This window comes from Eschrichtius robustus, chromosome 3, assembly GCF_028021215.1.
Source record: "Eschrichtius robustus isolate mEscRob2 chromosome 3, mEscRob2.pri, whole genome shotgun sequence".
In the NCBI taxonomy this organism is placed as follows: Eukaryota; Metazoa; Chordata; class Mammalia; order Artiodactyla; family Eschrichtiidae; genus Eschrichtius; species Eschrichtius robustus.
The window spans coordinates 106406439-106434327 of record NC_090826.1 but is presented as its reverse complement, the minus strand read 5'-3'; the positions used below and the strand labels follow the sequence as shown (position 1 = coordinate 106434327).

Genomic DNA, 27889 nt, shown 5'->3' with positions numbered 1-27889 from the left:
GGGCTTTCTCTAGTTGTGTTGAGCGGGGGCTACTCTTCATTGCGGTGCGTGGGCTTCTCATTGCGGTGGCTTCTCTTGTTGTGGAGCATGGGCTCTAGGCATGTGGGCTTAAGTAGTTGTGGCAGGAGGGCTCAGTAGTTGTGGCACACGGGCTTAGTTGCTCTGCAGCATGTGGGATCTTCCTGGACCAGGGCTCAAACCCGTGTCTCCTGCATTGGCAGGCAGATTCTTAACCACTGAACCACCAGGGAAGCTCAGGACTATTGCTCTTGATATAGATTACTCCATGAACTATAAGGCAATAATAAACATAACCATGTCTAACATATTTTTGCCATGTTCTCTTCTAAAAGTGTTATATGTACTGATTCCTTTCATCCTCACAATAACATGATGAGATAGGCTCTAGTTAACTCTGTTTTGTAAGTGACTACTGTGGGACACAGGGAGGTAAAGTATATTGCCTAGGTATACAAAGCTGAGATCTGAAACCAGTCTAGCTCCATAACATCATGCTTAACCACTCACTATGTGCACTGCTTCCCTGATTTTGACCCCTAACATTCACTGAGACTTAGATAGGAGGATGATGTCTGCAGCGTCTGTCGTTTCACCGCCCACCATTTCACTGCCCAGCTGACTTGGTTAGTCAGCAGATGTCTCCTTTGTCCCTCACAGCTCCACGTCCACCTCTCTAACCCTGGGTTTAAAAAATGTCCTTTGCAGAGAGGAATCATTCTGCAGGCAAGGATAGAGTGTCTTTGGTAAAGATGGCCACAAATTCTTTCCTTCTTCTTCCATTGAGAGATGGAATCTAATTCTCCTCCCCTTTAATCTTGGTTGGCCTTAGACTTAACTGAATATAGAATACAATATAAGGGATGTTCTGGGCCTGCCAGGGCTAATTCAAAAAAGAAAAAAGCCTTGCACCTTCATGCAAGACTCTTGAAGGCACTTGCTTTTGAAGCCCTGAGCTTCAAATATAACAAACTCCCCATATAACAAACTTGCCATATAACAAACTCCCATGCTAGAGAAACCATGTGGAGAAGCCCTGATACTACATGGAGATGGGGAGGGGCCTAGTTGAGCCCACCATCTAGCAGTTCCCACCAAGGTGTCTGGCATATGAGTGAAGCAGTCTGGGACCTTCTAGATCAGTTCAGCCATCAGCTGGATGTAATCGAGCAGCTCCAGCTGTGGTTATATGGAGTAAATTTGCCCTGCTGGGTTATGCTAGAATTACTGATCCCTAAAACCATGAGATTTAATAAAATGTTTTTTTGCGTTGAGCCATAAGTTTTGGAGTAGTTTACTAAATAGCAATAGATAGCGGAACCATATTTGGTACCTGTAAGTGGGTTGTTGCTATAACAAAAACATAACACAGGTGGCAGTGCCTTTGGGACCTGGATGCAGCAGAAGCTGGAAAGACCTCTAGGAGAGGGTTAGTGAAAGCTGGAAGGACACTGAGGAGACTGCTAGAGAGACTGTGAAGGACAGTGAAGAAAATATTACTGGGGGCTGAAAAAAAATGACCTGTGTTATACACTGGCAGAAATTTAGCAAAACCATTACCCGTGGGAATGTGGAAAATAGAAAATGCACCTAATGAATTGGTAGATCTGGCAAAGGAAATTTTTAGGCAGAATTTCAAACATACTAACTGGTTGCTTTTAACCACATATGATGAGATATGGATAGAAAAAATGGGCTAAAAAAAGAAAAGAACCATTCAGTTTTTAAGCAGAATTTAGAGTAAATATAGCCAGGATTTGCTAGATTCAAAAATCAAACTGCTTCTCTCATCTTCAGTTTCTCCAAATAGCAAAAGCTTTCAAAATAAGAAGTAGTCTCAGGGAAAAAAAATCAAGTCCAAGATGTAACTATTAGACACATGGTTAAGACCTCAAGAAGGTTTAAGGTGGCACCTCATATACCATTTCAGTTAAACAAAGAGGCCAGTACGAATCTTAAGGGTGTGCCTTTCCACTAGACAAAAGAACTTCTAAAATTTTAAGGGCCCATTATTTTACAGCAGCCTCTCAGGCAGCCCAAGGTACAGAAGACCTTGTTTCAGAATAAAAAGTGGTATGTCTTTTGTCTAGGAGACTTGATTATAAATTAGTACAAAAGATGCCCTCAAAGTTTTTAAGCAAATTGTACCAGCAAGGACTGAAAGGGGTTAAGACAGCACAGCATGAAAAGATACCTTTGGACCTTCAACCAGCTACTGAGGGGAAGCAGGCTGAGAAAGTTACCCAACTGCAGAAAAGGACCATTTCTTATGAAAAAAGAAGAATGACTCAAAGAAAAAACCCCAGAGGACAGACCCCAGAAGCCTCCTCTTCACCTGAACTTGATTTAGATGGTGAGATTCTGGACTTCTGAACCGACACAGTAAAAGTTGTGAAACTTCTGGGGGATTTGGGAGGAAGTAAGCAATGCACATAGTAATGTTTATGGCCAAAAGGTGCAAGAATATCATAGATTAAAGATGGTTGAAAATTCTTCGCTACTTCTCCCATTGAGAGATGGGGTCTAATTCTCCTCCCTTTGAATCTGGGCTGGTTTTAGTGACTTTCTTGACCCATAGAATGTGGCGTGAGGTCATAAATTCTGAGGCTGGGTCAGCTTCCACCTAGGTCTCTTGATATACTGAGCTGCCATGAAAGAAGTCTGATTACCTTGCTGTAGAGACACTGAGGAGAGGCCCCAAGACCACTTGTGAAATATTCAATATTACCCAGCAGTCCACATGAAGGCACCAGGCATCACTCAGATTCTATGCCTGATGTGAGTGAAGTTGTTTTGGGACCTCCAGAGCAGCCTTCAGCTGAATACTACTGAGTGACCCAGTGAATGCCACATGAAGCAGACAAATTGCTCAGCTGAGACCTGTCCAAATTCCTGACCCACAAAAATCACATGATATAATAAAATGGTGTTGTTTGAAGTACATCATTATGCAGAAATAGACAACTGGAGCAATACCTTAAAATGTACACAATAATTCTGATACATTATTTCATTCATTCATTCAAAAATACTTACTGAGGACAGTTATGTGTCAGGCACTATTCTATATACTAGGGACATAGCAGTTAAAAAAAATAACCAGCAAAGACCCTGTTTTCATGGGGTTTACAGTCTACTGGGATAGACAGACAATAAACAAAGAAATAACTACAATATGCCAGATGGTGATAAGTGCAATGAAGAGAAACCCAGCAGTGTTAAGACAGCAACCCAGCAAGGCAACTCTCTTTTATAAGTGAGGAAATGGGGCCTTAGAGAGACTAAATGATAGGCCAGTAAGAGGAACAGGTTCCCAGGTATAGTAAAACTGGAGCTTCGTGTGGTGAAAAACTGTCCAATAGAGTTCATAAAGTCAAATCTGTTATCTGTATTATTAGTGCAACAGAGGAATCTAATTGGCAGAATTGAGGTTTGGATGGATGTACCTGGTTACCCAGGCCATGCAAGTAACCTGGAGAGAAAAGATTATAAGTACTACATGAATTGAAAGATCTGCCCTTAAGTAGCTGGAGTGGGGCAGGGACTGGGGAGATGTGTGACTCTGGGGACTATACATAGTAAGTGGCAGCTGTGCCTCAGAGCAACAGAAGTCAAAACCAGGAACAGTTTATGAGAGATTGGGAAACACCCCTTGGGATAAGCAGAAATACTTGTGATGGGGAAGGGGGCTTTGTAAAATACTTCATTTCCTAAATGAAAAGGTGGGAGTTCAAAGGTAGCTAATGCTCATGAGACTTCATTTATTCCCACAAGCTGATAAAACTCAGGGACAACTTGGTTACCTTAGTTCACTTAATTCAACATTGGTTCAACAAATGCTTACTGAGCATGTGCTAGGCATTGTACTACATGTTTAAAATCTAGTGTGGGGAGTGAGGCAGGCATTCATCAAACCATAATACAAATCGGATTGTGTAAGTGCTACCATAAAGGTACAAAGAGGAACATAAAGGAGGGAGTGATTAATTAAATCTGATTAGAGAAGGTTTCATAAAGAAGGTAGTGTCTGAGTAGGGTCCTGAAGGATGCTAGGGATAAAAAACTTTATCATATATTAGGATTGCAAAAGACAGTAGTTTTATTAATTTAAATTTTCATTGGTAGAAGGAGAAATGTTCCCAGTCTCCTCTGAGTGACTGCCTAGGGTCCCATTCATTTGGAAGAGCTATGCAGGAGAGTTGATGTCACTGGCTAAGGGAGACTTGGGCTCAGATCAGCCCTGTCAATTTCCAGCTTTGTGATTTTGACAAGTTACTTAAACTCTGTGTTTTAGTTTCCTCACTTGTAGAATAAGTGTAATGATAATGACAACATAATAGGGTAGTTGTGAGAACAAAATGGAATGATACAAGAAAAGTGTTTAATTCATTGCCCAGCACATTTTAAGCATTCAATAAATCACAGCTATTCTTTTGTTAATGTTTGCAAACCAGGCAGGATTCCAACCCTGTATAGAAGTTGTGAATTTTAATTTCAGTTCTGCTCCAAACTGCTCTCTCGGGCTAGGCCAGTGACCCAGATTTTCCATTTCTCAGCTCTCTGATTTATCATATGAGACCAAGACACTGGCAAGGAAGCTGAATAAGCTGGTTCTCCCACTTCCCGGATGGAGTTCTAGGCACAAAAAAGTGGATACTTCCTCCGTCTTGTATTCCTCCCTTTATCTCAAAACTTCTCCTCCTGTCTTGAGGACTGTGTGTATGTATGGGTGTGTGTGTTTATTCACACTTCACTAGCTAGCCTTGTCTGTCAGCTGTAACAAAAACCTCAAAGAAAGAAATTATGACCAAGCTTTCAGACAGCTGGTGGTAATTTACTCATACAATCCCCTTCCTTTCAACACCCACTATTTATGTGTATCTGAGGTTGGAGGAGGGGGAATCATGCAAGAAATGGGGTATGTACATTTCTAGGAAAAAGGAGTTAGAACAGTGAAGAAAGACTTGTGTGAATTACCTGGATAATTCTCCTTGCTTTGAACATAGATATTGGGCCTTAAAAATTGAAGGGACTGATGTGAAGGTTAATAAATAAATTTCTGGAACCAGAAACAATACTGGAATAAATTAACAAATAGCTTTCACGGCATTCATGACAATTTCACCATCACTAAAACCCGAGTCATTTTCCAGGACCGGACAAGCAGCTCCAGTCCAAGGCCAAGAAGCATGTACCAGGCAACCTAGGCCGCTTCAAAACCCCTTGGAGATTATAACTAAAGGCAGTGATGATCCTGGTTTCGAGCTCAGATTGGATTCTGAATTAGGAAACATATTGCTAAGGACAAGGCAGCCATACAGCTCTGGTTCCTGTTTTTGTTTCCCGTATCATACCATCTACTAGCTTGTCCCCCAATTGATCAAGGTGGATTTTTCTGGCTTTAAAATTCTGGCAGACACTAAGAATCCCTGGTGTTCTGTCTCCTTGATAGATTAGGCTTTATATATATATATACACACATCTATATATACATATTATGTTTCATATAGATGTATCTATATATACATTTTCATGTATATAGACCCAGCTGGCAAGGGTTCAGAAATATTGAGATACAGCCTCAGAAAGCCTCACACAATCAAGAAAAAAATGTTAATGAGAAAAATCCCTCATTTGTATGTGCACTTCTGTTTTCATTTTCACGTTGTATTTATCTACAATGTGAATCCGTTTTTAAAACCTTCCATTTTGAGAAAAATTAAAAAATTTTCAAACATATGGAAGAGTTGCAAAAACAGTACAATGAAGTTCTACAAATCCTTCACTTGATTCACCAATTGTTAACCAATTTTGCCACATTTGTTTTCTCTCTCTCCCCCACACACAGTTACTTATGAACCATATGAAAGATGCAGACACTTCACCCCTAAATATTTCAGTGTGTATCTCCTAAGAATAACTAAAATTATTAAATTACTGTGATTATGTAAAAGAATATACTAGCTCTCCCAGGTCAGCTTTTGTCACTATTAAACAGAATCTGATTGATGTATTTGCATTGTTACTTAATTAATATCAGGAGCTCTCCCTGGTAGCTATTTGGCTTAAATCTGCACAACCAAGAGGGCTCATCAAAATAATCACTCCAAGGACAAAGGCGAAATATACAACAGAGACAAATTCCCTCTTCTACACTTGGCACTACTGGAAGTAAATTTCTTGGCAGTTTAGAACAGCTGTTTGTCCTTTCTCCAAGCTGGCAAGGGTTCAGAAATATTGAGATACAGCCCCAGAAAGACTCACACAATCAAAAAAAAAAATTTAATGAGAAAAATCCCGCATTTGTATATGCACTTTTGTTTTCATTTTCATCTTAGCATATAAGAAGCCAAAATACTGAGCTGTGGAGTTCAATATCAAACATCTGGCAATCCTAGACAAAAACTGAGCATACCCCAACAGTCCTTTATCCTTGCAAAGTTCACGTGAGTAGAGTGGCCATAAGAGTTAATCCATTCTAGATCATATCAGTTCAGTAAGAGGACAAACACACCCAACTTTAACCACTATGATTCTTTTCAACTAAAATAATCTTTAAATTAGACAAAAAGTATTTCCCATTTTTAGGCTAGGTCTGTGATATACCAATAGGTATAGAAATACTAGCTGTTTCTAAATCAAAGGTTGTGGTATAAAGAAAAGAATTATTGCACCTTCTATTTGTTGGCTTTGGTAAATTCTCAGGAGATAGAGGGAGGGAAAAATCAAGGCCAGAAGTTTCCTGGTACTGATGGGCTGACAACTGGTTCAAGCTTTTGATTCAACTGTGAAGGTGTTCAGGCCTGGACCTAAGGTGAGGGGAGGGAGGTAGTCACCTGTGGTACAAATTTTAAAAGATGTCAGAAGCTCAGTAATCAAGACAAATGCAATATTCAAATGCAATATTTTAAAAAATAAAATTCTTGCAAAAAATCCATAATGAACAAAATGTCAAAATCTTAAATAAAGACAGGATCTGCACGTGCATAATCCTGGCAGTGAGCGCCTTACTTGCTTCACTCTGGTCGGCACCCTGTTGTTCATCCCAGGTGGTGTGACAAGAGCCAAACCAGTACTCTCTAATGCTGTGTTCTGCTGACCTTGTTGGCAACAGCTCTCTGTGTGTAATGAACTGCCAGATATCAGGTGGCACCTTTAAGACACCACAGGGCAAAAGTGACTATATGAGCCAAGGCCAGCTCTTCCAACCTCCTTCCCAAATAGTTTTAAGGCTCAAGGGAACGTTTCTGGGTTTTATAGGGCATCAGGGAGATGATAGAACAGATGAGAACGGGAGATGGTGGAAGAGGGAAAAAAGAACAGTTTACCTCATGAGTTGCTGCTAATATAACTAGAATGGAATTTTCAAGCACCTATCCTTTTTAAGAAAACCCTGAGCCCTTACTCTCAGTTTGAGGTACCTGCTCACTCAACTCAAAAACCAAATCTGCCTCACCTTTAGTCTGTCACATGAACTTCAGTTGGCTTTGGAAATCAAAGTAGCCACACTACCTCCTCCATAAAGGCTGTAATGAATTCCAGTTGCTTAGGAAACTTCATCAAACTGGAGCCTCTCCTTTGGCAAGAGCTGCTCACCCATGAGTACCAGAGCTGATGGTGCGACATTGCAAACCCCTACAGGTGCCCCTGCTGGCAGAACCTATCTTACGGACTCAGCCTTATAATGTATCTTGTTTGGCCATTAGCTGGGACATGAAAGGTCCAGGTAACCACAGTCACCAACAATCCCCCTACGTATGATCAACACCTGACCTGCCAGGCCTTCTGTAGGCACCAGGCATTTGCATGTTCCTTCATGTGGCTTGCCTGGTTCCTAGTGGTGAGGCACGGAGGCCTTCCTTCTGCCTCTCTACCCACATTGGCCTCACAAGGACAGCCTGTCTTGCTAGTCTTGGGTCCATTGTACAAATTTTTTTAAAAAAACGTATTCTTTGGGCAGGATGTTAGAGTCATAGCTCTGAACATTAGCCTGGAGAGCTGAACCATTTGCCAGGTTCTTGACAGCTCCTTCACCGAGAGCCAGACTCTGCTTCCAGTTTTCTTTTATGGAAGGCAGGGCCTGACTTTTTAGCTCAGTTTCCAATAGCTTTATTTTTAGGGATTGGGCCTTGCTTCTGGTGCTCCTTGACATCCACAGAGCGAGTAGGGAACTGTCCTGAGAGGACGGGGCAAAGGGAAGGGAAGTCTTTAGGGCCAGCTGAAAAGGAGGGAGGTGAAAGTCTTTTAAGGTTTCACTGAAGCAAGGAAAAGAGAAAACAGCTGCAGCCACTGCAGAGCTGAAGTTGAAGGCTGAGAAGAACTAGCCCCTGTGTCAAACTAGAAGAGTAAAAAGAGGGTATGAAATTTAGAGATACATCAAAATTTGGCATTGCCATTGAGCCAAAATCTGCTATTTGGCTTTGGCTTTGGCAAACCCAACAACTGAATGCTAACTTCATATTGTTTTTTACATCTTACATCTCTGAACTTGTGCTCATGTGGGTTCCCATAATAGCTAATCAGCATAACATGCCGGTAGGACAAATAAAGTATGCCATCTAGATTTTTGTTAATATCTGAACAATCACTCTCAGATACAAGTAAGTATTCAAGATATTATTTGGAGTGAAAACCTCCTTATATGATTTACATGTTGAAATTCTGGTAATCCTTCAAACATAAAATTTTAGTTATTACTTCAAGAGTGAAATGATGTAACAATGAAAAATGATTGTGAAAGTTAATAATTTAAAAATCAATAGTTATTACTTTTATTAATAACATTAATATCACTATTAATAGTTATTTAAACTGCATATATTCCCCCAGTTTCTGGCTCTCCCAAGCCCTGACCAGTCTGAAAGCAGCTTTGCTAATTTATATTAGAAACTAAACTACATGTACAGCATGGTCTCCCAATAGGTTACCTAAGGCAGAGCTCCCCAACCAGTCCCCCTCTTTTGCTGCAAACAGGTTACACTGTCTACCCAGAAATCAATTCCCTCAACCCTAAGGCATCCAAGAAGACAGCCAGAGCTGGTCACTGCCAGCAATACCTTCCAGGGATGCTTGGAGAGCTGACTGAGCTAGCAGAGTCAGAGGTTTTTATTGTTCTGAAGATACGGTCAAAAATCTTTAACAAGACATACATAGCTTGGCATTGTCTTTAGCCTCAGCTCTGGTTACACTCCTCCTTGATTTTTGTGCTTGATTTGTAATAGTCTCATTCTAGAAGGAAGGAAGGAAGGGAAGGAATAAATACTGTTGTTCCTCTAATTTCCAGGAGTTCAGGTAACGGATGCAGACTGTGGTAGCCAGTCTCTAAGAGGGCCCCCAATAATTCTTGGTAATCACACTCTTGGTATTGGAAAGAGATTTATTATAAGTGATTGGCTCATGTTATTACAGAGGTTAAGAAATCCTATGATCTGCTTTTGGAAGCTGGAAACCCAGGAAATTCAGTGGTGTTGTTCTAAGATCTAGAGGGTCCACTGTCCCAGTCCGAGGTCAAAAGACTAATATCCCAGCTCAGTAGTTAGGCAGAGAGAGAGAGAACAAATTCTCCTTTCCTCCATCTTTTTGTTCTATTTAGGTCCTCAGTGGATTGGACGGTGCCTACCTACATTGGGGAGGGCAATCTGCTTTACTCAGTCTACTAATTTCAAATGCTAATTACATCTGGAAACACCCTGACAGATTCACTTAGAAATAATGTTTAGCCAGACATCTGGGCACCTTGTGATCCAGTCAAGTTGACACATAAAATTAACCATCACAGTCCCTAAGTTTTGGGGTAATTTTCTATGCAGCAATAGATAACTGATACACAGATTCCTGAACCTTCCCTCAATCCAAGGTCATGCTGTAGAGTTAGAGATCCAGCCCTCCCACTCACAAAGAAGCTATCCTCTTTACAGTAAAGAAGGACAAGGAATTCAGAGCATTTATTTAAGGCTGCACAACTGGAAAGTAGATTTATGGTGAAAATGAAGGGAATGATAAGTAGTACTTTTGTAGGACCATTCTGTACAATATACTGCCTAAGCATTCTCTTTCCAGATGTGCTTTTAATTACTACCAAGAACATTCTTTTTTCTTTTAGAAGATATGTGAAATCCATGAAGTGCCTTCTTATTGAAACAACAATAAAGCTGTACATTTTACTTTCAATATTTAGTTGGAGATTCCAAAGTCAAGATTTATATAGCAATGAGGCAAAAAAGATGTTATAGATTGGAATATTATGGAGACTAAAAGGATGCCAAAACATGGTATTGTTTCTGTTTGTATACTAAGATCACTTGTTCATGTTGACAATTCTATTATTGGTTCCACTTTCTCTGGGCGAATGTTGTATGGTTAAATGTGGGTGTGCATGAGCACACACAGAGTGGTGAAAAGCCCCCCACATGTGCCCACTGTTCTGGGCAGTGAGCCCAGTTTGCTTTAAGTCTTTGTTATTTGCACAGTGTCCCAGATTCTCTTTTGAAATGTGCAATTCACCTAATTTTATTAACCTGAATATGGAGCTATCTGATGCTTTTTTGATAGACTCTCACTCATGTCTAGGTACACTTCCTTTTGTTTTAAACAGGTCATTCATTTCTCTGTGTTGACCTTCAGGCATTTTGCCATGTGAATTGAAAGCAAACCCTCACAAGGTCAGATTTTAGTAATGCAGTTTATTATTTTAAAACAGATGACATTTCACGCTTGTTATGCTAATTTGGAGACCAAACCATTTTTTCGTCTAAGCTCTATCAAAGGCTTTTTGTTGCTTTTGTTTGTTTTGATTTGTTTTTTAAGGAAAAGCAGATCTAGGGCCATTAAAAGGAAAAAGAATTTAAAGCATACAAGATGAAGAAAAATAATGACTCTAATGCACATGAAACAAAAATTTAGCACCTGCCAATTGAGCACCACCTCTACCACTTCATAACTGTGTGATCTTGTCTAATCATTTAAGCTTTCTAAAAAAGCAGGGATAATAATAGCATCTTTCTCACAGAACTGTAGTGAGGATTAAATGAGCTTATGCTTATACATTGCTTAAGATATGTATAATGCTGGCATGTAGCCAGAACTCAATAAATATTATTAATAATGTAAATTATACATGTAATAATAATAACAATGATAATGTTGCTGCCATGGATGTCAGTGATCAAAAATCTAAATTACGAACTCTGTTTGGAACTCCTGTGAGATCTAGTACAAATCCCCTATACTTATGAGTATGTTCTGGCAAACAAGACTGAGAGAACAAGTAACTTGAAGAAGAGGTTGCAGTGTCCTGAGGCAAACATCTCCCTGCCTGCTACACCTTCCCACCATAAACACTACCACCATCTGGTCAACATACACGACCCTCTGTGAAGGTATTTTTTACATTATCCAGGGTCTTCTCTATGGGCGTGACTGTCATCCTTTTGTCCCTTCACCTAAACACCACCACTCCCATACTGAGTGGGGATAAAACTTCAACTAAGGTTAAGCAAAAACCTCAACCAGTGGTTTCAAATACGGCTTAATACAGAGACTCCAAAAATGGAGTTTTCTCTCTCCTTCTGTCATTTATTTTCTGTGCTGGTTTTATTTTCAGTGTCTGCAAGGTAGCAAGTTATCTGCCAGCAGGCCCGGGCTTACATTCTCCTTCAGGTTCACATTCATTAGAAGAAAGGTTGCCACTTTCAGAAGGTTCCTGAAGAATCCTGTCTGGACTAACTTGAGTCAGTGCCCATCCCTGAATTAATTCCTGAGACTATGAGGAAAAATTACTCTCCTTCTTTTTAAACTGACGTTACAATTATTTTCCGTTTATAGACTTAATTTTTAGAGTTAAATTACTCTTTTTTAAAAGGTTTGTGATACCTCCTTTTTAAACTTCATTCCCCTCATCCAATACACCAATGAATCCTGTTGGCTCTACCTCCAACTCATTCTGAATCTGTTCACTTCTTACCGGCCCCACTGCTGGCACCAAGATTTAAATCACCATTTTCTTATATCTGTACTACTTACTGGAATAGTCTTCAAAGCAGCCTCCCTGCTTCCGCTATTAGAAGCACTCTTTCACTCCTAAAGTCTGTTTTACAATAGCAGAGTGATATTTTAAAACGCTTTCCAGATCATATCATGCTCCTGCTTCAAACCCTTCCTTGGTTTCCCAATGTCCTTAGAATAAAATCAACTTTTTACTATGGCCTACAAGGTCTCAGGTGACCTAGCCCAGCCCACCTCATCCCCCTTATCTCTTGCCATTCTCCTTTTGTTTAGCATGTTCCAGCTGCCTTGGTCTTCTTTGTGTTGCTCAAACATACCAAGCTTATTCCTACCTTAAGGGTTTTACAATTGAGGCTCTCCCATCATCTGCCTCCGTTCCTTTCTAACCAATGACTATTTTATTTTCCTTGTAAGCCTTATTACTACTAGAAATCATTTTATTTGTATATTTATTTACTTGTTTACTGTCTGTCTCCTCACCAGAACTAAATTTGGCTAAATTTCGTTTCTAAAAAGAGGATACTGGAAGGGGAGACCCACAGAATCAACAGAACAGTTGAAAACTCAAAAAGAAAAAAAAGGGTTCAGAAGGGACAGAAGCAGGGGAAGCAATAAGAACCCAGGTAGCAAGAAGAAACCAATTGGTCCCAACCATTTTTTCTACTCTTGTGTTGCTCCATGAAGATGCGATGTTCATGCAGAGAGTCTGGTTATAGTAGTGTGGGTCTCATTACCCTCATCTATCCAGAAGAGGGCAGGGTACCTTAATAGACCATCGCATAAGACTTTAATAAAGCAATGGCAAAAAAAAGGGTAATTCTCCAAAGGAGATGTAGAGTTCTTGTCCAGAGAAAGGAGGAATGAGTAAATGCTCCCCCCTCCAAAAAAAAAAGCCAAAAAAAAAGAAAGAGAAAGAAAAACAAATGTCTGCAATAATCCCTGACGTGATACCTTGTCATCTAGAAGACATCTACTTTACTTTAATGTAAACTGATGTATGCCTAAGAAATGCAAACAGATTTTAATATTAACCTAAATCAAATAAAAGCAGAACGATACATCTTTTGAACATCTGTTCAAAACCATACAACACACTCAAAAGATATGCACTTAAATGTTTTCTCTCTTTTATGCCCCAGAAAGATTTAGTGGTCAGGATACAGTTCTGCAAGACACCTCCTTTTGGATGTCCCCCATGAAAGTAATTCATTTCCCTGAAATCTACTTCTCCTACCATATTATCTCTCAGTAGATGACATTAGTAATCATTCCATAGTTGACCTAGAAATTTAAGAGTAATTCTTGTTTCCTCCCTCTTCTTCATTTCCCATACTTTATTGATCAACAAGTGCCATCAATTCTACCTCAGAAATTCTCAAATCTAGGGGCTTCCCTGGTGACGCAGTGGTTAAGAATCTGCCTGCCAATGAAGGGGACATGGGTTCGAGCCCTGGTCCAGGAAGATCCCACATGCCATGGAGCAACTAAGCCCGTGTGCCACAACTACTGAGCCTGCGTTCTAGAGCCTGTGGGCCACAACTACTGAGTCTCCACTCTAGAGCCTGTGAACCACAACTACTGAAGCCCGCATGCCCTAGAGCCTGCGTGCCGCAACTACTGAGCCCACATGCCACAACTACTGAAGCCCATGTGCCTAGAGCCTGTGCTCTGCAACAATAGTAGCCACCACAATGAGAAGCCCGAGCACCGCAATGAAGACTAGCCCCCACTCACTGCAACTAGAGTAAGTCCGCGCACAGCAATGAAGACCCAATGCAGCCAAAAATGAAAAATTAATTAATTAATTAATTAAAATTTTTAAAAAAAGAAATTCTCAAATCTATCCCTTCTTCACCATTCCTACTACCACTGCCTAAGTTCAGGCCCTTGTAACCTCAGACCCCAAACCATTTGTAACAGCTTCTTAGTTATCCTTTCTCTTCACTCAACCCACTTCACTCCATCTCCCACACAGTTGTCACACTTACGGCTCTAAAACAAAGATCTAAGTACATCACTACCCTGCTTTAAAACCTTCTATAGCTCCACACTGCTTATCAAAAACAAAAACCTAACCACCTTTGTGTCTTAGTTGGAGTGACAGAACACAAAAGTCTCTCAGAACTGTTTATGAATGCAACAGTTCTTTAATTCAGTGGTTCTCTAAACTTGCTGTACATGAGTGCTTTTGTACATGAGGCTAGGGCCTCAATCTGAAAGAGTATGATTTAATTGGTCTGGAGTGGAGCCTGTACATAAGTTTTTAAAAATCTCCCTAGGTAATTCAAATGTATAGCCAGGGTTTAAAAATGCAATTTAAAAGATAACTAGAAAGCCACATTTACTTCCAAACAGCATGAAGTAACAGGGTCCATATTTATTACCACTCACCGCTGATAGGAATAACTAAAAACCTGGACAAAACATATAAAAGAAAGATTTTCAGACACTGGATATTAGGCAACACAGATAGTGATCCCAGAGAAAAGAGAAACAAAGTGAGGCACATAACTGCCCTAGTTTACTTCTTGGAGAGAGTTTATAGTTGGTAGTGGTAAGAGAGGGAGCCAAGGCAGAGCCTAGTTATCTCCCTAGGTTGAGATAAAGCTAGGAACTTGGGAAGGCCAAGGTAGCAAAAGTTCATACAGCAGAGTACCAGAAAAGAGAGAAAATTCCGGAGATCTGCAAAGCAACCCCCTTGAGTATTCAGCTGTGTACTGATCAGCATGTTTGTATGAGGAAACTAAGGCTGGGGTAAGAACCACACAAGAGAATCAGAGGGACAATCTTCTTGGCTCATACAGGATGAGAAGAGTTTGTTTTTCCAGCAACAGAAGTAGAAAAAATTTTCATAATTCATGGGATATTGGGTAGAGTACTCAAAGAAGTATCAGCCCAGTAAAGGGGAAAGTTATGAAATGTTTCTTTGGTTCCACCTAACAAACCTTAAAAACAAGACCCAAAAGGGTCAAACTATTTCAAAGCAACTTAACTATGTCCCAGAATAAAGCTCAAGAATAATTACAGAAATAAAAAATTATCTAGAATCCAACAATGAAATGCTCAATATGTGGCATCTGATCAAATATTACCAGGTATACAAAGAAGCAGGAAAACACTACTCAAAATGAAGAGAAAAATCAATCACATAAATCACTAGAAACATACTAGGAACTGACATGGGTGTTAGAATTAAAACCATTTTTATAACATTCCATATATTCAAGAAGGTAGAATAAAGATTGACCAAGTTAAGTAAAATATATGGAAGTTATTTTTTTAAAAGACACAAATCAAACTTCTAGTGATGAAAAAGATATTATCTGAGATGAAAAATACACTGCATGGGATTAAGAGCAATTTAGACACTGCAGAAGAAAAGATTAGTGAACTTGAAGACATACGAATAAAAATAATCCAAAATAAAACAGAGAGAAAAAAGACTTTAAAAAAAGAACAAAGCATCAGTGATCTGTGGGAAAAATTCAAGTGGTCTAATACATGTGTAACTAGAGTTCCCAAACGAAAAAAGTTAGAAGGGGTGACAAAAAATTTTCAAAGAAATAATGGCTGAAAATTGTCCAACTTTAATGAAAACTATAAGCTCCACAAAGCCAAAGCACAAGAAACATGAAAATAACTACACCAAGGTACATTGTAATCAAATTGCTTAAGATCAGTGATAAAGGAGAAAAATTTTAAAACATTGAGGAGGAAAAAAACCTCCATTATGTACAGAGGAAGAAAGATAAGAATGAGAGCAGAATTATCATCAGAAAAATTGCACACTAAAAGATAGCATAACAACATCCTTAAAAGACTGAAAAAAAAAGTTACCTAGAATTCTATAACTAGCAGAGTAGACTTCTTACGTGTGCAACTTGTATAGTCACACAGGGTACTACGCTCAAAAAGACTGTGTTTGGTTTAATATTCTGCTGTTTTTTGTTTTTTTGTTTTTTTTTCTGGATCTTAGATCCCCGACCAGGGATTGAACCCAGGCCCTGGCAGTAAAAGCGCCGAGTCCTAACCACTGGACCACCAGGGAATTCCCCTAATATTCTGCTGTTGATGGCTTGAAGTTCTTAATAATTCTGAAGAGAGGGCTCTACATTTTCATTTTGCTTTGGGCCCCATAAATTATGTAGTCAGTCCTAATAACCAGCAAAAATATCTTTTAAACATGAAGGTGGAAAAAACACTTTGTCAGACACACAAAATCTGAAAGGATTCCCCAACAGTTTATCTGCACAATAAGAATAAGAAATGTTAAAGAAATTCTTTCAAGCAGAAGGGGAATGATACAAGATTGAAATCTAGATCTAAGCAAATTAATAAAGAAAACTGGAAATGGGAAATCTGTGAGTAAATGTGAGACCGTAGAAAATATTATTAGGAAAATGAAAATCAAAACCACAATGAGATTCCACTTCACACTCATTAAGATGGCTATTACTAAAACCAAAAAACCAAAAAAACCAGAAAATAACTAGTGTTGGTGAGGATGTGGAGAAATCAGAACCTTTGTGCACTATTGGTAATGTAAAATGGTGCAGTCGCTGTAGGAAATAGTATGGGAGTTCCACATAGAATTGCCACATAATTCAGCAATTCCACTTCTGAGTAAATATTCAAAAGAATTGAAAGCAGGGACTCAAACAGGTATTTGTACACCAGCGTTCATAGAAGATTCACAATAGCCAAAATGCAGCAATAACCCAAATGTCCATCAGTGAAGGAATGGATAAACAGAATGTGATATATACATATAATGGTATATTATTCAGCCTTTAAAAAAGAACAGAATGCTGACACATGCTACAACATGGATGAACCTTGAAGACATTATGCTAATAATTTTCCTTTGAATTCTATCAAACATTTAAGGAAGAAATAGTGCCAATTCTACACAAACTCTCCCCCAAAAATTGAAGAAGAGGGAGTATTTCCCAACTCATTTTATGAGGAAAACATTACCCTTATACCAAATCCAGACAAAGACATTACAAGTGAAGAATACAAACCAATATCCCTCCTGAACATAGATGCAAAAATTCTTAACAAAATTTCAGCAGCTCTAATCCAACAGTATAGAAAGGATAGTATATCATGACTAAGTGGGATTTACTCCAGGAACTCAATGTTGATTTTAATATTCTTAATCAATGTAATTTACCATATTAATAGAATAAAAAAGAAAAATGATTTTACCTCATCAGAGGTAAAATCAAACATCCATTCCTAATGAAAACTCACAGAAAATTATGAATGGAAGAGAACTTCCTCAATGTGATGAAAAGTACCTATGAAAAACCTACAGGTATAAACTTAATGGTAAAAGAATGAATGCCTTCCTCTTAAGATCAGTAACAAGGCAAAGTATGTTTGCTTTTACTATTTCAATTCAACTTTGTACTAGAGGTGCTAGCTAGTGCAATAAGGCAAAATAAATAAAGACATAGAGATTGGAAAGAAAGAAGTAAAACTGTCTCTCTGTCTCTCTCTGTCTCTTCCACCTTCCCTCCCTCTTCCTCTCTTTGTGTGGATGACATAATTATTATGTAGAAAATTCTATGGAATCTACAAAAAATCTACTAGAACTAAATAGTGAATTTAGCAAAGCTACAGGATATAAGATGAGTATACAAAAAACAGTATAAACTAGCAATGAACAATCAGAAATTGAAATTTTAAAGACATTATCATTTATAATAGAATTAAAGATATGAAGAATTTAAGCATGTGTCTCGTAAGATATGTAAATTCTATATGCTAAAAACCATAAAACAGTGTTGAGAAAAAGTAAAGGAGAACTAAATGAGGGTTTCTCAACCTCACTCACTATTGATGTTTTGGGCTGGATGGTTCTTCATTGTTAGAACTGTTCTATGTATTGTAGATTATTAACCAGTATTCCTGACTTCTATTTACTAAATGCCAGTATCACCCTTGCTGTGAGTTAGGATAATCAAAAATGTGTCCAGATACTGTCAAATGTCCTTTGTGAGGCATAATTGTCCCCAGTTGAGAACTACTGACCTAAATAAATGAAGAGATATACCATGTTTACGGATCAGAAGGCTCAATATTGTTAAAATACCAATTCTCTCCAAATTAATATATAGACTTCAATACAATCCCATTCAAATTCCCAGCAGGCCTTTTGTCTGTGTTGACCAGTGGATTCCAAAATGTATATGGAAATGCAAAGCACCTAGTATAGCCCAAACAATTTTGAATAAGAAGAATGAAATTGGAGGATTTGCCCTACATTATTTCAAGACTTACAAAGCTATAGTAATCAAGATAGTATGCTATTGGTCTAAAGATAGACAAATGGATCAATGGAACAGAATAGAAAATTCAGACATAGACTTACATATATATGGTCAATTGATTTCAATAAAAGTGCTAAGGCAATTAAATGGAGAAAGGATAGATATCTTAAGAAACAGTGTTGGAACAACACTACATGCAAAAAAAAGAACCTTGATCAATACTTTGTACTAGATACAAAAGTTAACTCAAAATGGATCATAGACCTAAATGTAAAACATGAAACTATAAAACTTCTAGAAGAAAACATAGGAAAATATTTTTGTGACCTTGGGTTAAGTAATGGTGTCTTAAATGTAACATTAAAAGCAAAATCCTTAAAAGAAGAATTTGATAGTTTGGACTTACTTTAGCAAAATTTTAAAAACTTCTGGCCTTCAAAAGATACTGTTACTAAAATGAAAAGACAAACTATAGATTGGGAGAAAATAGTTACAAAGTACATATATAATAAAAATCTGTATTTAGAATAAAGAACTCTCAGATTTAACAATAAAAAAGCAAACAACTCCACAAAAAATGGGCAAAAAATGTTAACACTTCACCAAAAATATACAGATGGTAATAAAGCACATGAAAAGATGTTCAATATCAGTAGTCAATGGGAACTGCAAATCAAAATCATAATAAGATACCATTTCACACTCACTAGAATGGCTATCATAAAAAAAGACAGTAACAAATGTCAGCAGGGATGTGGAGAAATAGGGACCTTCATACATCTCTACTGGGAATGTAAAAGGTAAAATCCCTTTGACAAAGATTTTGGCAATTTCCTAAGAAGTTAAACATATGCCTACTGTTCTGCTCCTAGAAATTCACCCAAGATAAATGAAAGCATATGTACACACAAAGACTTGTACACGAATATTCACAGCAGCTTTATCTGTAATAGCCATAAAACTGGAAACAACCCAACAGCTGGTGAATGAATAAACTAATTGTGGTATATCCATACAATGGAATACTACACAGCAATGAAAGAAAATGAACTATTGATACCCACAACAGTATGGATAAATCTTAAAATAACTAAGCTGAGTGAAAGAAGTCAGGCAAAAACAAAGAGTTCATGCTGTATAATCCCATTTATATAAAATTCTAGAAAAAGCAACTATCATATAGTGACAAAAGGACCAGTGGTTGCCTGTGTGTTACTGGGGCAAGACGAGACAGAAGGGAGGGATTATAAAAGGGCAGAAGGAAACTTAATAGGATGATGGACATGTCATGATTTCACAGGTATGTATTGATACACATATTGAGACTTTTCAAATTGTACATTTTAAATTTGCCCAGTTTACTGTATGTCAATTACATCTCAATAAAGCAGCAATAAAAAGAAAATAACAAAAAGAGAGATGGCTAAAGAGACACAATGGTTGAAGTTTGATGTTAGAAGTGTACTGATCCTTGTTTGACATGATTTCCCACCACCCCCAACCTCCAATAGTTGCCTGCTGGTTCCAGGCTATCCACCTAGAATGTGCAATCTGCTAGGCTTCACAAGTGCCCATTGAGGCACATTGCCATAATCTGGCAACTCACTTCATTCCTCTTTTTAAATAGTTGTATACTTGAAAGAGGAAAACCTTTGAATTAAATCCTCATAGAAAAGTTCTATCACAGCATGCGTCTCACTTCAATAAGGCATTTTCCCAGGGTCATACATTTTGCTTACATCCCTCTGATAAAATTTACTTCCTGAGAGAGTGGCATGGACATATATACACTACCAAATGTAAAATGGATAGCTAGTGGGAAGCAGCCGCATAGCACAGGGAGATCAGCTCCGTGCTTTGTGACCACCTAGAGGGGTGGGATAGGGAGGGTGGGAGGGAGACACAAGAGGGAGGATATATGGGGATGTATGTATATGTATAGCTGATTCACTTTGTTATACAGCAGAAGCTAACTCGCCATTGTAAAGCAATTATACTCCAATAAAGATGTTAAAAATAATAATAAAAATAAAATAAAATTTAAAAAAAAATAAAATAAAATTTACTTCCCATCCAACCCTGGCTTTGTTATCTTGTTAGGCCAGAAAAAGTTCATCTGTGTGTGTGAAGCCCTCTCTGATCCTCTGCCTCTTAGCACCATAACCAGTTACCATTAACCACGTGGTTCATATTACCAGCATGTAGGGGCTATAACAAGGTCCCCCAGCCCCACTTCCCTATACCCCCATCATGAATTTTGCCTAAGGAAAGTAAGCTTGCCATTTGGAATTTAAACTTTACAATGAAGACAAACTGGTTCAGAGAAGAAATATGCAGACGCTTGAAACAGACATAAAGATTCCCAAGCCAAACAGACCATTACCTGAAGTAATAACATGTCAGCGAAAAAAAGAACGTGCACATGAGAAGAGAGGTTGATCATTAATGCCACTCACTATCCAGGGAAGAAAGAACCCATCTGTATCCTTTGATACTCTGTTTGAAGCTATTACTTTTTTTTTAAATTTAGAATTCACTGATTAATTCTCCTTATTCTAAATTCAAGTTTCACAAACAACATTTTGATTATAATTTGGCTTCCAAATGTGGCAAGTATGCCAAGAGACCTCACTTAAATAAAAAAAGAGGGTCTAGTTCCCTAAGATGACTCCTCATTATAAATTAGTAATTTGCCATTCTAGGTTTATATAGTAGTCTTGTATTTATTTATTTTTTATTTCCACAGTCCATCTTACTGTTATAGCCCTTTTTCTGTACTGTAGTTAGGTGAGCAGAGTTTAGAACTATAGATTCTCAACTACCTGAGGGTAGTTTTGCATCCAGTTTTGTACTGGCCTCCACCATCATTGCTTGATTTAAAAAAAAACCAAAAAAACACTGAATTAAAATGAGCTGCTTACTTCCATTTTTAGTTGATTGGGAGTTAGAAAATTGGATACCAAAAACACTCCTTCCCAAGTGCAAGCCTCTAATACTCATAAACCTCTAGTACTATAGCTAAGACAGGTTTGTTGGGTTTTTTTTTTTTTAATATGGAGTAGTTCTTTTTGTTTGTTTGCTTGGTTTTGGTTTCTTTTTTTAATTTTATTTTTTGGCTGCTTTGGGTCTTTGTTGCTGCGTGTGGGCTTTCTCTAGTTGCGGCGAGTGGGGGCTACTCTTCATTGCGGTGCGCGGGCTTCTCATTGCGGTGGCTTCTCTTTGTTGGGGAGCACGGGCTCTAGGTGGGTGGGCTTCAGTAGTTGCAGCACGCGGGCCCTAGAGCACAGGCTCAGTATTTGTGGCACACGGGCTTAGTTGCTCTGTGGCATGTGGGATCTTCCCAGACCAGGTCTTGAACCCAAGTCCCCTGCACTGGCAGGCGGATTCTTAACCACTGCGCCACGAGGGAAGTCCAAGACAGGTATGTTTTTAAAAGTATGTTGCACATTCCTAGAGAACTGATTTTAAATGAGGGTCAGAGTAGCACCAGCCTCAGTGAAGTTTCTGACACTGTTTCATTTGAGTATTCCTGAAATGTTTAAAAACATTTCAAGCCTCATCACATCAACTAAGATGAATGTAGAGATACGTCAGGTGAATAACTATTAAGGAAATAATGAAAGCATATACCTTCTATTTTAACAATTAAACCACAATTTAGAGAACTAATTCTAACACTACAAACTTTTTGTTACCAAGCACAGAAAGAAAAATCACATCTTTAGGATAAGGAGTCATGACACATTTAAAATTTTGCAATGGCCCGTGAGCCACAACTACTGAGCCTGCGCGTCTGGAGCCTGTGCTCCGCAACAAGAGAGGCCGCGATAGTGAGAGGCCCGCGCACCGCGATGAAGAGTGGCCCCCACTTGCCGCAACTAGAGAAAGCCCTCGCACAGAAACCAGGACCCAGCACAGCCATAAATAACAAAATAAATAAATAAAACATTTTTAAAAAGTAATTATGTTTGGGCTAAAATTCCACTTTATAAAAAATCAAATAATGAATACTTCTTGCTTCATTCCTTCTTAAAAGCAATAATTTATCATGAGTTTCTTAATAGAAATGTGATTCCTTTAAGTACTGTTAACTGAATAGTCTGACTCAGTTTTCTCAGATAAACAGTGGACAGTGTGATGAATAAATACAATTGTCTGTGAATAAATTAAGTTTCCTCATTCACAAATAAAACATAGTCTTGAACACAAAATACAGATCCCATTAATATTTAGTTCTGTAATTAATACTCAAAAGACCCAAATCCTGATTTTATGCATAGGAAACAGGCCTAGAGAAATGAAGAAACTTTTTTCAGATCCCAGTTGGTTAATGGCAGCTTAGATACTGAAACCACTATTGCCTTGTAGTTTGATTTATGAGTGCTAGCTTCGCATAAAAGAGTAAGCTAAAGATGCTCTGACAAGGAAATGTTTATTTCAAAAAGTCAGCAGCACAATCTGTCTCTTCTCCAAAAAAATAGTATGTATGGCAGACTTTCATCCTGCTGCTGCTACATGAAGAAAATTTGGGCCTAATTTGTCTGGTCTTCCAAGCCAGAGCAACAGAAGTGACTGGGTTTAGGTGGGGCTCATCTTGCTCGGCGTCATCCAGCCAATAGGCAAGGCTCCAGCTCTGCAGGAGAAGAGAGGTCGCCTAGGAAGGAAGAACCATCACCAACCCCCACCCTGCTGTCTGTATCTAAGATTGGGAGGTAAAAAAAAGGATAAGATAAGGCAGTGGGTACTCTTTCAACTGTACACACACACACATTTCCTGGTCCTTTATCTTCTTTACCATTCTTAGCGCTTCCAACCTGGCATGGCCTTCTGAATCATGTGTTCATCTCTCCTTTGACTCGACGCAACCGTCATGGCCTTCCATCTCACCTCCACCAACAAAGCCGTTGACTACACGTTAAGCAAAGACCTTGGGGTAGAGACTGGGTTTCCTAAGCTTTAGTCCGGTACAATCCAGCGCCACACCTGTATTTCTAGGCAACTCCCTACTGTCTCTCCCCCACCCGTCCCCGCCACCAGCCCCATCACCCCCCTGTCCCCAGCCGTGCCCTCCAACTTGCTCCAAGCTAATGTCACTCTGTGCCAACCCCTCCCAAGCGCTCGGGGCTGCAGCCCGTGGGTCCCAGCCCCGAAAGCGGTTCTCCTAACCCAGCGCAAAGGGCGCCGCCACTCCCGGTGCGGTCTGCAGCCTCCGGGGCTCCCGCGCTGCTCTCACCTCATCCAGGGTGCGGCTGCCGCGGCTGCCTCTTCCTCCTCGGCCGCTGCTGCCCAGCTCCCGGACGGCTCGGGATGCCGTCGTTCCCGGCCGGGAGACTGCCGTGAGGACTGCGGGGTTCGCGCCGCGTCCCTGGACCAGTAGGGCGCGTGGCGCGCCCGGCTGGACGCGCGGCAGCAGCAGCCGCAGTCGCAGCGGCGGCGGCTGCAGGACCCGCTGTCAGTCCTCTTCATGAATTTCACGGGCCTGGCCAGCCCAGTCCTGGTTACCGTCCTTGCTTGGTTTTCCTAAGGTCTTCCCGCACTGCCAGGGCGCATCCTTTGGGCGTGGATGACCATCCACTCCAGTTGCCACTGCCGTGGTGGAGACCTGGAAAGACCAGGCCTCCTCCGCGGCTGCCTCGGCCACCTGCTCCGCCCAGATTGCTTCGGTCCCTCTCGCACAAACACCCGCCGCTGCCTCTTAACCCTCTGTCATCTCCCCCTTTTCTCTCCACCCACCACCTCAACCTGGAGAGCTTTTCATTCCCAGACCTGCTTTCTTCTTTCTTCCTGTCTCCTTCATTGTCACCGTCCTCAATTTCCAACCTCAAAAAGTTTCTCCTTTTCTCATTCCCTCTCTCCATATTTTCCTGGTTTTTTGTCCTCCACCCTCCAAATCAGTCATCCTCTTATATTTTACATTATTCTCCTCAGAATCATTACTTCTCCAGGTTGTTGTCTAGCCTCCTTTCCCTCTCTTCCCTTCTTATCCCCTCATTTAAAATCTTTTCCTTTCAATTTTTCCTTTAGTTATTGTAAAAACCTTTCTCCTAAACAACCTCAATTTTCCTTTCTGTTGAGACTTTCTGATTGTCATTTTTCATGAAGAACTCATAGTAAACTATATATAGCTTGGTATACACCATCAAGTCAGAGGGAGTTTTCATGGTTAAAAAAAAAGTTCATAGGTCAAATAAATCATCCACTAAATGTTTGTTCTGAAAACCCTTTTCTTATATTCAAGTGTCCTCTAAGAATGGAAGCTGAGTCTCCAGCAAAGCAGAACGTTCCTGCTGTACTATTCTATACAGAAGGCCCCCGCTTACTGGTTCCACTTAATTTTTCGACTTTACCATGGTGTGAAAGCGATATGCATTCAGTAGAAACCAGATTTAGAGCTTTGAATTTTGATCTTTTCCTGGGCTAGAGATATGGGGTAATACTCCCTGGTGATGCTGGGCTCCCAGTCAGATACATTAATAACCATTCTGTACCCATACAACCAGTCTGTTTTTCACTTTCTGTATAGTGTTCAATAAATTACATGAGATATTCAACACTCTTTTATTATAAAATAGGCTTCGTGTTAGATGATTTTGCCTAACTGTAGGCTAATGTAAGTGTTTTGAGCACATTTAAGGTAGGCTAGGCTAAGCTGTGATGTTTGGTAGGTTAGGTATATAAAATGCATTTTGACTTAAGATATTTTCAACTTACAATGGGTTTATAGGGAGGTAACCCCATTGTGACCTGCAAGACCTGCAAGGGAGAAGGTTTATCTTTGTAGTGGGTACTATGGATCCCAAGGTTCATAGGCAATAGTCACTATTATTAACTCAGCGTGAATAAAGCTGAACTCTTCTTAACTCGTTTTTTCCTCCCAAATCTGCTCTTCAGTTCTGTTTTATTAACCCCAACACTCCCATCCACTGAGTTGCCTAAGCCTCAAAACTGGGAGTCATCAGAGACGTATCTCACTCGTGAAACTCATCCAGTCTTTCATTCTGCTTCATTACTATTTCTTTATCTTTAAGTAGTCTCTCCCATCATGATTCCAACTGCTTCCAGAAAATGACACTATCAGGTATCTCATTCTTTCTTTCAAACCTCCTAACTTAATCTATATCTTTACCTCTCTTTTTCCCCTAATCTATCTTTTTTTTTTTAATGTCTGAAACATTTATATTAACATATTTCCATACATATTTCCATACAAATACAAATATAAGATTTTTAGAAATTTCATGTAATGTCTGAAACATTTATATTAACATATTTCCATACATATTTCCATACAAATACAAATATAAGATTTTTAGAAATTTCATGTAATGTCTGAAACATTTATATTAACATATTTCCATAGAAATAACCCAATTCCCCTAATCTATCTTACTGAAGCAAATTACTCTATCACTCTCATCTCTACTAGGGAATTCTTAATTATCTTTTGTTGTCTTAATATCTTTGGCCTCCCTTTCTCCATTAGCTCCATGCCCAGGCTATAAACATGCTCAAGTTTCCTCATCCCTAAAACAAAGCCTTCCCCCTCTAACCACCATCATATCTCTCACTTCCCTTCATAACCAGTTTGCTTATATACACTGTATGCATTTGATGTCTATACTTCCTGACTTTACATACATTCTTTGCCACCTAATTCTCTGAAATCAGGCTTCTAATCCTATTAGCTGAAGTTGCTCTCCTAGCAGACTCAGACTTTGGCTTTGCCTATAGGCTAGCGGTAGATTTTATCTAATACACAAATTGAAACAAATGGGGTTCCCAAATTTAAAATGAATACGCCGTCTTCATTAGTTGAGGCAGATAAACAGTTCAGTGAAGTTACTGCAAACTCAAAAGCTAAGAAGTGCTGAAACTTCCAGTTCCAGTTAAGATGGAGGAGCATGTATCAGACTGACTCTGCCCCCCTTGGGTGGCGGGAGTGGGATAGAATAGAATATATAAATATTTATAAATATGTAAGTATTATATATATAAATATAGAAAAATATGAAAACAACTCTTTGAAGGCACTGACGAGTAACCTAAGCAGACAGGACTTGAATCTATGATCCTTGAGAAGAGAAGCACATGAAATGAACTCCATATTCACCCTGGGATTTTTCTCCTGAGGGAATTTTCCAAATCAGGTGATAGAGAATAAAGGCCAAGTAAAAGATGCAGTATTACTGGGCTGAAGACTCAAATGTCAAAGTTCAGAGCTGCCAAAGTGGCTGAGACTTGAAGGAGGACTCCCAGGGAGGGGAGAATGGCAGAGAAGTAGTAGCTCAATAATCTCGGTACAAATTCCCCTCAAGATAGTGGCCAGTTTCTAAACCCAGCATACGCAGAACAAGATGCCAAAAAGCATACCAGGAAACAGCAATTTGGAGGGTAATGAGCTAAGTAGAGTTTTCAGCATCCAACACAATTTGGACTTCAAGCCTCTCCAAGGTAGAAAGACAGCCAGAGCTTTCAGTTGAGACCCCTAAAAAGGCCATACCCTTAGAGTAAGGGTAGTACAGTAATGAAACAGAATAGATCTAACAAAGCTTAAGACCCAGTCTTTATAGGATCAAAGTGATCCACTAGTATTCCTTCTGCCTACCAGAACAAAACTTAACTCTTCGGAAGTTAGATAACATTATCCAGAGCCTCTACAATTTTTTCATCCACAATGTATAGGATCCAATATAAAATTGTAAGGCATGGTAAAAATGAAATTCAAATGACTAAACACTAAAAGTTAATGGAAACATACCCAGATATTAGAGCTAACAGGACTTTAAATTAACTATGACTAGTGGTTTAAGAAAATAGAGGAAAAGATGGGCAAAGATGAAAAGATGGATAATGTACTTCAATATAGAGTTGGCATCTATAAAAAATCAGATGGACATTCTAAATATGAAAAATACAATAAATGGAAATAAGAACCCATTGGGTGGGTGTAACAGCAGTCTGAATGCAGCAGAAGTCAGAATCAGTGAAGTGGAAGATAGGTCAATAGGTGATTCCAAAATGAGGGACAGAAAAAAAGAAAAAAAAAAGAGCACAGCATCAAAGACACGTGGAATACAGCAAAAAAGTATAATATATGTGTAATTACAGTCCTTGAAAAAGAAGAGAAAGAGTAAGGGCTAGAAGAAGTGTTCCAGTAGATAAAGACCAAGAATTTTCTAAAACTGGTAGAAGACATTGACTCCTCAGATTCCAGAAGTTCTGCAAACCCCATGTAGAATAAATGACCAATATCCCTCAGAATAGTAGAAGCAGTTTCTAAAATTCTGAAATTTGCTAAAGAGAATTCTCCAATTAAAACAAAGGGGAAATCTTGACCAAGAGGCAGTTTTCATAGACCTAGTCAATTCCATAGCATTTATACAGTGGCAGGAGTCATTGTGCAAGGGCTGAAAATGAACACGCACAAGAGAGTATAGGAAATTATGTCACTAAACAGAGCCTATATTCAAATCAGCCTTTGGGTGCCACAAGAAAAGGGGGCTCAAAGGGGAAATGAAAATTAATAAATTTTGATTATGCTCATGTAAAATCAAAACCAATAAGCTCATTAGACTGATGAAATAAAATTC

General features: G+C 39.1%; 1 protein-coding gene across 1 annotated transcript in view; it reads right to left on the bottom strand.

The window, feature by feature from the left end:
• The window catches only part of LOC137762554 (myomegalin-like), a 99838-nt gene extending 76073 nt beyond the window's left edge, over nt 1-23765 (bottom strand). The window contains exon 1 of the mRNA XM_068540617.1: nt 23533-23765. Coding sequence (XP_068396718.1) covers nt 23533-23765 — 233 coding nt within the window. The remainder of the gene's footprint in view (nt 1-23532) is intronic.
• Between the last annotated feature and the right edge of the window lie 4124 nt (nt 23766-27889).